Source organism: Salvia miltiorrhiza, chromosome 7, assembly GCF_028751815.1.
Source record: "Salvia miltiorrhiza cultivar Shanhuang (shh) chromosome 7, IMPLAD_Smil_shh, whole genome shotgun sequence".
NCBI classification, from domain to species: domain Eukaryota; kingdom Viridiplantae; phylum Streptophyta; class Magnoliopsida; order Lamiales; family Lamiaceae; genus Salvia; species Salvia miltiorrhiza.
Window position 1 is genome coordinate 41,925,490 of NC_080393.1, and position 9,981 is coordinate 41,935,470.

Genomic DNA, 9,981 nt, shown 5'->3' on the forward strand with positions numbered 1-9,981 from the left:
TCCGTCGGCCTTCCGTCGATGATTGAAAATAGCGACGGAAAATTGGGGATTAGCGACGGAAAATTCCGTCGCTAATCGCCCAGTTTCTTGTAGTGTGGGATGGGTGGAACTTCGCCGCAACTGCTTTTTATTTAACTACTAGTAAGTGCCCACTCGTGCGATGCACGACCATCATCGAAAACGATTTAATTGATAATGTGTATAAATATATAAATTATGAAATATGAAAAGCAAGTATAGATGGTAATTATAATTATTATGGATTATATAATATTCTAAGATGGACAAAACTATTTATTTACATATAATAATATAACTATAGTTTAATATAGTTTTCGAATACATATATTTAAATCATATTTATGAGGTCATTTTGTTTAAATACAATTTTTAAAATAAAGTTCCTATCAACGTATCCAATTTTTTTTATCAATTGGAAAGTGGAAAAATAAAGGGTTTAACATGAGATATGTATCGTTCATTTTCAAAAATAAAATGTATACAATTTCAGTAAATTTAAATAAACGTGCTACTACAAAATTAAACTCTTCAATTTACTTTTATTTTTAAAGAAAATCGATAATGGTTCTCCAATTAATGATTTTTCAATGAGTTATTTTGAAGCTTAAAAATTCGATTTTAAGATATATAAATATATATAATTAGTTATTTATCTATAAAATATTTATATTAATATAAATTTAACCTTTACAAATATATTTTTAAGCTAAAGAATTAAAAATTGAACAAATATAAGTTTCATCATTGTAATTGCATTAAACTGATATAATAGAAATATAAATAGTAAATATAAAAATACTAATATATAATAAACATAAAAAAATAAAATAAAAAAATATGGAAAATTTAATGAAAGAGAAAAAACAACCGTGACAATTTGAAAAATGAGAAGGAGAGAGAATATGTAGGGAGAAGAGAGAGGAGAGAGGGAAAAAGAAAAATAATTTTGTAACTTTGAATTATAATAATTTATTTATTTTAAATTTATTTTTTATAATTTTTACATCAAATTAAAGATATTTTCATTATCTTTAATTTGACATCCATATCGAATATTTTTTTATAAAGTAAAGTTGAAGATTTTAAAAGAAAATCAAAACTACAAAAAGAAAAATAAAGAGAGATAAAATTTGGTGGGAAAAAGTTTACGTTAGACTCCTCTTTTATATATATAGATTATTACTTGGAATTTATTTCTCATGTCGTTTTGTTATTAGGTGTGTGACAGTGACTGTCAGTGAGTATCTGCTCTATGTAGTGTTAGCTCAACGAAGAGCAAACTCTCATCAAATAACCAACAAAGAGGGTTTCCATTTCATTGGAATGAAACTATATTTAACTTCCTAATTTACATTATTGCAGATTCTGAATTTTTTGTTATTTTCAATAATTGTCGCATGAGATTTTTTAGTTGAAGTTGGTTGTTTATCTAGAATAAATTCGTTGCATTCTCAGGGAAGAACAAACTGGAAAATCGTTGCTAACAAGCAATGGAATCAGTTGATGAAATAAAATAATAATTTGAACTAAATATTGTTCTTTTTTTTTTTTATCGGGCAAAGTCATGTTAGATGTTAGTAGTTAGTTCCCCATCCACTCCAAGAACCACCTTGTCTCTTCATTCACCAAATTCACCTTATATCTCCAATCTCCAATTCGCTCCCAAGAGGGATCGAACCCGGGTCACTTCACTTAAGTGAGGACCTGGTGGCCAGTGGGCTAAGCCCCCTGGTTAACTAAATATTGTTCTATGATTACATTTGATAACAATGTTTACAGATCCAATATACATGAAACAATGATAAACAGTGATATGAGTGACCTAAACAATTCATCACAATGCTAACATACAACTCATGAATTGATAGCAAAAACTTCAAAATCTGATGAATTTCTTCAGGCTGGATACGAACTAGCTATGAGGCACACAATGCTAACTCTGTCAAGAAACTAAACTCAATTAGTTCAGAATGAACATTTGTATTTGACCTCTGCGACTGATGTTACCTTGCAAAAATGTGGTGGAAGCAACGAAAGGAACCACGAAGCAGAGAAACAACACATCCTTCAATTCTACATCTTTCTGTGGTAGGTTTCTCCAAAAGTGATGGTAACTGCTTTGGGACAAAAGGTTGAACTGATAGGAGTTTCATTTGTAACTTAGATGGGTGACACTTGATGATTTTTTGTCTCTTCTCTTTCTTGCAGTTGCAGGGACAGATTTGGACTTATTATCCTGTTTGAATTTCTGGATCATGGTGTAAGCCTGCATCACAAAAGATAAGCAGATGGTTAGCGACTGTATAAATTTCAACCAAAATTTATGAAATCTATCTCATGATTTAGGGACCATTAGCTGGAAAGAGAATTTTGCCTTCAAACAGATAATAAACTACAAAGCAGGTTTGACTACAAATAGAAAACATATTTTCATCTTTTCATCTATGTTCTAAAGTAGCTACTAGCAGTATGAGTTTTCAAGAACCTATATCAATAAAAAATTGATTGAACACAAGATCCATAATGTAGACTCAAAAAAATTGAGAAGTACTAGAAGATTACCTTTCTTACACCAGATGTCAACCCTAAAGTTGAAAGTGCCTTTTCATCAACGTATTTCCATTTAATAGTTGTATTTTCTTCTTGCTTTTCCTGTATAGAATCTGTCCCACCTTCAAACCAAATAAAGTATTGTGCATCAGTTGCTGGGGGGGTGGGGTGGGGGGGTGGTGGGGAAAGCAGAGAGCAGAGGATAGACCTGTCATGCGCAAAGTTAGCAACTCTATGTACATCTTGAGACGAATGTGTGAGAATACATGCACATATACACCGACTTCTTCCCTTAAAACTACTTTGCAGGACTTTCTCATGTCTAAACCAAATGATTGTTTCAAAAAACTATTGATCGCTTTTCTTCGTGAGGTTAAATCAGCTTCTCCCTCTAATAGAACTGATGGGAATTCCCACAGTCCAGCCAGCAACCCCTCCTCTGGTCTCTTAACTAGAAGATATTTGTTGTCAGATTGAGATCCCTCCTCAACTATCTCCACAACACTGACAGCAGAGAAATCATGTCTTTGTTTGGCCTTTGCAACCTTCATTGGATAGTCTGTCACTTTAGCTGATTCTTGCTTCATGGAGAGAGAGAGTGCTTGGCACTGAGGGGATATAGGACATCGGGAGCAGCCCGGAGCTGTTGGACTGCATATTGTTGCACCAAGTTCCATGACAGCCTGGTTGAAATCCCCAGGCCTCAAAGGATCAACTAACTTCCTCGCCAGTTCCCTGAGCAGTTTAAAATACAGAAGATGAAAATTATTGAAAACAATGTATATAGATACAAACACACATGAGACATGTAAAGCTACTAATTTCATCAAGTTAGTCATTCTGTATTTTTCTCCAACAATCATTCTTGTTGGCAATGTGTTTTGTGTGTCTGTGTAGAGAGAGGGAGGGAGGAGAACAATTCTAATGATTACAATCTTTAATCTTACCATATATCCTTGACTGTTTTTGAGTCTTTTGGATTGGCCGATATGGCCTTCAACCTGGTAACTACTCTAACTACATTTCCATCGACCACTGGTACTGCCTGAATAGCACTATCACGTCATTTAACTACCAAACTAGGTCATCATAGGATAAAAGGAGAATGTATATCGCTAACCTCATCAAAGGCAATAGATGCAATTGCTCCTGCAGTGTAGCTTCCGATCCCTTTGACCATCTGAAGAGAAGATGCTGTATTTGGGAACTCACCTCCACTTTCAACAATCATTTGAGCTCCCTACAACATATTCTGAACAGTAAGGCCATTGCAAATAAGAATCCTACTACATCAGCATGATAATAGACAAGCAAAACATATATGTCTAAATAAAGAGAAACTTCAATTCAGTCTACAAAGTAAGGTGAAAACATGATTGATTTAAATTTAAGAAAGAAACTAATCTCCATTTCTTGCTCATTTAATCATGAGTACTCCATATTGATGGGAGAATATATAGATCTATAAACCCCCACCTTCCCCCTTCAAATATATAGATCCTATCTCAACAGCAGTGAAGAAAGACCTAGGAATCTCCTTGATGGAATTAACAAAAGCAGCTAAGAAACTACTTATCACCAAAAATTATACCGTATTATTTCTTAATGCAAAATCTTCCAGTTAAATAAACAAATAAAGACTTATTCACTTCCATTTTTTCTTTTTCCAACTTTTCTAGACTGCAACCAAGAGACAAAAATTTTGCATAACAAAACAAATTAGTTATTGCTATAAGGAGCATTCTACTCGTGAAACCTGCAAATCAAGACTTCACAGAGCAATTGAGCATTAGCTTATGGAACTTCGATGACAGACTTTGTACGTAAATTAAGGTGAAAAGCCATACAAACACTGACCTCAAGCAAAAACCGGGCCCGTCTGTAGTAGCCCAAACCCGCCCACGTCTCATTCACCTCCTGCTCACACATAGCACAGCAGAAACATCACAACTTTTTTTATTGGAAAAACAAATAAAAAATCATAACTGTTCAAACAAAAATGCAGGTGGGGAAACCACGCCTCAATAGTTGCCTGAGCAAGATGATGGATTGTAGGCCATTTCTCCATCCATCGATTGAAGTAGTCAATGACAGTCTGAACCCTAGTTTGCTGAAGCATCACCTCAGACACCCACACAGCGTACGCCTTCCGTTCCCTCTGTTCAACACCACCTTTACTTTCTTTGCTGCTTATCCTTCTCCATGGTAAATCCCTTCGATTCTCGTCGTACCATTGTAGCAGAGAAGCCCTGATTTCTTCAATATCGTTTCTGCTGAAGCCGATATCTTCTAAGTCAACAACATCGAATGTCTCTTTTGCTACGGATTTTGATTGCCGGCATCTCTTCATCGTGAGTGCGGCGGCGGCGGCGGCTGCCGGCGAGTGGTGAGGAAGGCGAATGGGGAGAGTGGGAGGCAAGAGTGGAGAATGTAATTTTCCCGCTAAATAGTTGATTTTCAAGTCTGAGGTAATCATTGCTACAATCAAATTTCTACTACGAGTTAAGGTAGGGATATTAAAATATTGGTTAAAAGACATATTTAGCCACTAATATTAGGTAAGCTTTATATCCTTACTATTTAATGAATAAAAATAAAAATAAATAAAAATATTAAATATCTAAGCCTACAACTGAGGTGACTTTTCTCTCTCTTAAAAAATAAGGGTGCATTCACTTTGATGGATGAGAAAATGAGGGATAAAAATTTATCCCTTTAAATGTCTTCTTTTTATTTTACATTTTACACAAAAGAGAAGTTCACCATTTTTTTTTCCTTATTTTGGTGTGATAATATTATCACTCCCTCCTTGAAGTGAAAATAACGAAGGAAAAATGATGAACTTCTCTTTTGTGTAAAATGTGGGATAAGAAAGGAGAAATTTAAAGACATAAATTTTTGTTATCTCTCCATTTAGAAGGATAAAAAAACAAACAGATCCTAAAAGTCATATTCTTTATTTCTCTCTCATATGTGCAACCTCTCCCTCTCCCTCTTCTTTTTCGTTTTTTTTTTTTTTTGCATAGCTTCGCATATTATAGATTTATTGTAGAACTAATTTAATGGACAAGAATGCTAATATAACGGAGGTTGGTGAAGGAAAATACATGAAAAGTGATGAAAATCATTTTTGTTCTCTCTTTTCTTTCTAGATTTTGAAAAAAAATCCACAAAAATTAGCCAAAAAATGACAATTTTTTACATGAAAAAGCTTGGATTGATCGAAACTGTTTGGGTCTTTTGATTGTATTTAGGTATATATGTTAAATTCATAGTAAATATATCGATTGCATAAATTAATTTCTGATTTTTTAGTGAGTTGTACATAGTAATCGTGCAGTACACAATTGTGTTTACAATAACACAGTTAAGATTATATTGAGATGAAAATCATGATTTGTTGTTTTCTAATGATAAACTTTAGTTTTTTCACATGTAATACCATATTAAGTATGAAAAATATAAAATAAATGCTTGATTGGAATGGCACAATAGGGAGCTATGAATATGTTCTTAACTACATAGTTGTGTTTCATAATGACACAATGAACAAAAATAATTGTGTACAATTGGGCTCAATTGTCTCCTAAGTACACAGTTGGATCCACAATAACACAGTTAACAAAATCACATGTATAACTTGTACACAGTTGTTTGAGTTTGTGTACAATTATACAAAATCAACCGCGTGCAAAGTCAATCAACCGCTTACATGTTGATTTATGCTTGATGACATGATCATAACAGGGGATGACACAGAGGAGATTCAGAAGTTGAAAGAAAGTTTGTTCAAAGAATTCAAGATGAAGGACTTGGGAAAACTAAAATACTTCCTCGGAATTGAAGTTCTCGGATCAAATAAGGGGATCTTCATCAACCAGAAGAAGTATACTCTAGATCTTCTAGCAGAAATATGGATGCTAGATTGCAAGCCAGCAGAAACTCCTATTGCTGTAAATCATGAGCTACAAATTGTGAAAGGAGCTGAGTTAGCTGATCGAGGACAATATCAGCGTCTGGTGGGAAAACTCATCTATCTTTCTCATACCCGACCTGATATTGCCTATGTTGTTGGTGTTGTGAGTCAATTTAGGCATCAGCCACAAGCTGACCACTTGGAAGCTGCACTCAGAATTGTGAGGTACTTGAAAGGAACCTTTTATTATGGAGTGCTGTTCAAGAGGATGGGACATCTGGAGATACAGGCCTACACGGATGCTGATTGGGCTGGAAACCCGATTGACAGGAAATCAACAGCGGGATACTTTGCCTTTATTGGAGGTAATCTTGTATCATGGAGAAGTAAGAAACAGAAGGTGGTGGCTCTCTCAAGTGCAGAAGCAGAGTTCAGAGGAATCAAGAGTGGGCTGACTGAAGTTCTTTGGTTAAGGAGATTATTAATGGAGTTAGGTCTTCATCCAACAAAAACATGCCAAATGTTCTGCGACAACAAAGCTGCCATCAGCATATCTGAGAACCCTGTTCAACATGATAGAACCAAACATGTTGAGGTTGATAGGCATTTTATCAAAGAAAAGATTGAAGGTGGCATTGTGACTTTACCGTTTGTACGATCAGAAGACCAACTTGCAGATATCCTAACCAAAGCCGTGAACTCTAAGACATTTGCAGAAGTTCTTGGCAAGTTGAGTATCGGAAATCCCGTCACTCAACTTGAGGGGGAGTGTTGAAAGGAAAGAGATCAATTAAGAATCAATCAAAGATCCATGATAGATGTTTCATTTTTACTTACTTACCTTATTTAGTTCAATTGTAACCCTATAAAAGGGAGCTTGTAATACTCAAAGAAGGCAAGCAATACAACACAAACAATTCAGTCTCCTAAACATGTCTTCTAGCTATACAAATATGTTTATACCATGTATTAACACCCCCACCCCCCAAACCTCCGACCACCACGTCTTCCTCCCCCCACCACCCAAATCCCCAGCCACCACCAGTCTTTCTGCCTCGACCACCTCCCAAAATCTCAAACCCATGAACATTAATTCTTTAGCCCAAACCAACTAACGAAAAGCAACAAAAAAATCCAAAAATAAAGCAAATTAGCAAGGTAGTCTACGATGGTTGGTCGCTCATTCCTGTCCGATGCCAGGAGAGAGAGATGGGGGCTGACAGAGAGTTAGGTGTCAGAGTTCAGCAGGGAAAAAGGGCAATGGTGGTTGGATGTGGGAATCTAGGATTTAGGGAAAGAGGAAGGCGGCGCTACCGCTTGAAATGCGGGCGGCGGCGACGGTAGGCTTGTGATGTGTCCGCAGAGAGATGAGAGTAGGCGTGCCTGGAGCGGGTAGGAGCGACAGTGACGCCGCGACCAAGGAAGGAGGCGGCACATGAGGTGTTGCCGATCTGTAAAATGAGGGTGTCGCTGGTGATGGCCGAAGGCAGCGGCACCGGCGAGGGAGATGCCGTTGTGTCTGGGTGTTGCAGTCGTGTGTGAGTGTTTGAGAGGGAGAGATACGAGAATGGGAAATGAAGAGAGGGGAAGATTGGAGAGAGAGTGATTAATTGGGTTACTTAAAAAAATAAGGGTGCATTTAATTGTGTTAATTAAACTCTTAATTAAGTAGTTAGTGCCCATTATTATTTTGTATAAAAAGAAATACACCATTTTCGTTGGGACATTTCAAAAAAGAATACGTACCACTTTTGTTGGAACGGATGGAGCATGAAGGCTTATTTTGGTGTTTAAGCCCAATAGCATCATATGTTTATATGGAACTAGATAGAATATTTTGGTGTTTAAGGCAGGTTCGACTTATTGGCCCGCCGCAGATCTCTCTCTCTCTTTGAAGGCTCCGACGCCGTAGAGGTTCTCTGCCCTATTTCTCCCTCACCCTCCACAGAACACACACACCGACGGGCGACGACCACCGCCGCTCGTTTTCCCAGCCACGGTGCCGCCCTTCTCTCACAAACGCTAGATCTAAACTCACCGCCTCAGCTCCGTCTCTGCCTCTCACTTCTCTCTCTTTGTGTGTGTGTGTGTGATTCTGTGTATATATGTATGTATATGTACATATTGCAATTCTTTGGTGCTGGATCTATTTCACTTCTCTTTCTTTGATTCCAAAATGCAATTGGTTTACCCAGCCAGGTGTTGGGCTGTTGTTGTTCGGCCGTCGGCGGCGCTGTCTTCTGAAATTGAAGGAAAATGGAGGGTTGAATTTGGGGATCTAGGGTTTGGAGGTGACGCCACCGCTCATATGTGGGTGGTGGTTACTAAAAAACAGATAGGAAATGAGAGGGGAAGAAGGAGTGAGGGCAGCGGTCGTGCCCCTGCTGCGGTCGCCGGAGCTTGAGAGGCGGCGACTCTGTCGTCATTCCGACTAGAGCAGGGGAGGAGATGGAAGGTTATAGATGAGAGAGGGACGCGGTGGCCGGAATTGTTTTGGAGCGGTGTCGTATGGGTAAGAACGGGAGATGGCGTAAAGATGGCGGCGACGGCGATTTGTTTGGACGCCAGAAGAAGATGAAGCCAATTCTTTAATTTCATTAATTAAGATATTTAATAATAGTGGGGCCACATAATTAAAACATAACTATCAATTTCTTAATCTCCGTACCCAAAAGAAAGTAGCCACATTTATTGGGACGGAGGGAGTAAGTTGCAGGGAATCATAAATTCTTAGTTGGCTCGAGAGAGCAGCACAACACTGACTCTATACTACGCACCACTGGTTGAACACAAAAATGACACAATTCAACCAGACTAGGGGGAGTAGCTGATGAGGACCATAATACCCTTCAGCGCTGTGCTTAGCAATTGTAGTAATAAATAGCAACCGAATACGTATCCTCAGGGACTGATAAACGAAATGACTCTAAGTACTCCTAATCTAAACCATCATAGAATCTATGCAATCGATATAGGAAGAAGATTTAATCAAAACTAAATTGCAAACAATAGCAAATAAAATTCAGTTAAGAAAATGATAAAACAACTAATCCTAGGGAAGTAAAGTCGTTAACTAAATCCACGCAATCAACCTATTAATCCTATTTACCAATTTAATCCAGTTATGATGAGAGATCACACATTTAATCAATTACTCTCGTCAAAGCAGCAAAGATCGTAGATTAATAAATTATCTATCTCCGTCAGGTTTCAAGATAATCTACTAACTCCCAATAGCTCCTACGAATGGCTCCCTATGATCTACCTATCTCTGTCAGGTCTCAAGGTTAAAATCATATCATACATTCCTGAATCCGCTAAACAGTTATCTCCGTCATATCTCAAACCGAATAGCTACACATGCAAATTATTGGCCAGATAATCCACAGAAAATTAAGCACTAGGAATTATGAATCATAAACTAGAAGACAAATAGGCATTAACAAATTAATCACATAAATTCAGTTAACTATTTACAAACCCTAGAATCAGAT

General features: G+C 37.1%; 1 protein-coding gene across 2 annotated transcripts; it reads right to left on the minus strand.

Moving 5' to 3' along the window:
- Window positions 1-1,755: 1,755 nt before the first annotated feature.
- On the minus strand, window positions 1,756-5,088 carry LOC130996245 (adenine DNA glycosylase-like). Of its 2 annotated transcripts, XR_009092458.1 has the most exons (8): window positions 4,592-5,062; window positions 4,429-4,488; window positions 3,692-3,811; window positions 3,519-3,616; window positions 2,780-3,306; window positions 2,584-2,693; window positions 2,029-2,287; window positions 1,756-1,960 (listed from the first exon to the last, which is right to left on the minus strand). XR_009092458.1 is itself a non-coding variant. In XM_057921755.1 (7 exons), the coding sequence occupies exons 1-7, from the start codon at window positions 5,045-5,047 to the stop codon at window positions 2,171-2,173; spliced, it is 1,488 nt and encodes a 495-aa protein (XP_057777738.1). In that variant the 5' UTR covers window positions 5,048-5,088; the 3' UTR covers window positions 1,756-2,170. The 2 variants fall into 2 exon arrangements, 1 of the variants encoding a protein (XP_057777738.1); XM_057921755.1 differs by having other exon boundaries at window positions 1,756-2,287; window positions 4,592-5,088.
- Between the last annotated feature and the right edge of the window lie 4,893 nt (window positions 5,089-9,981).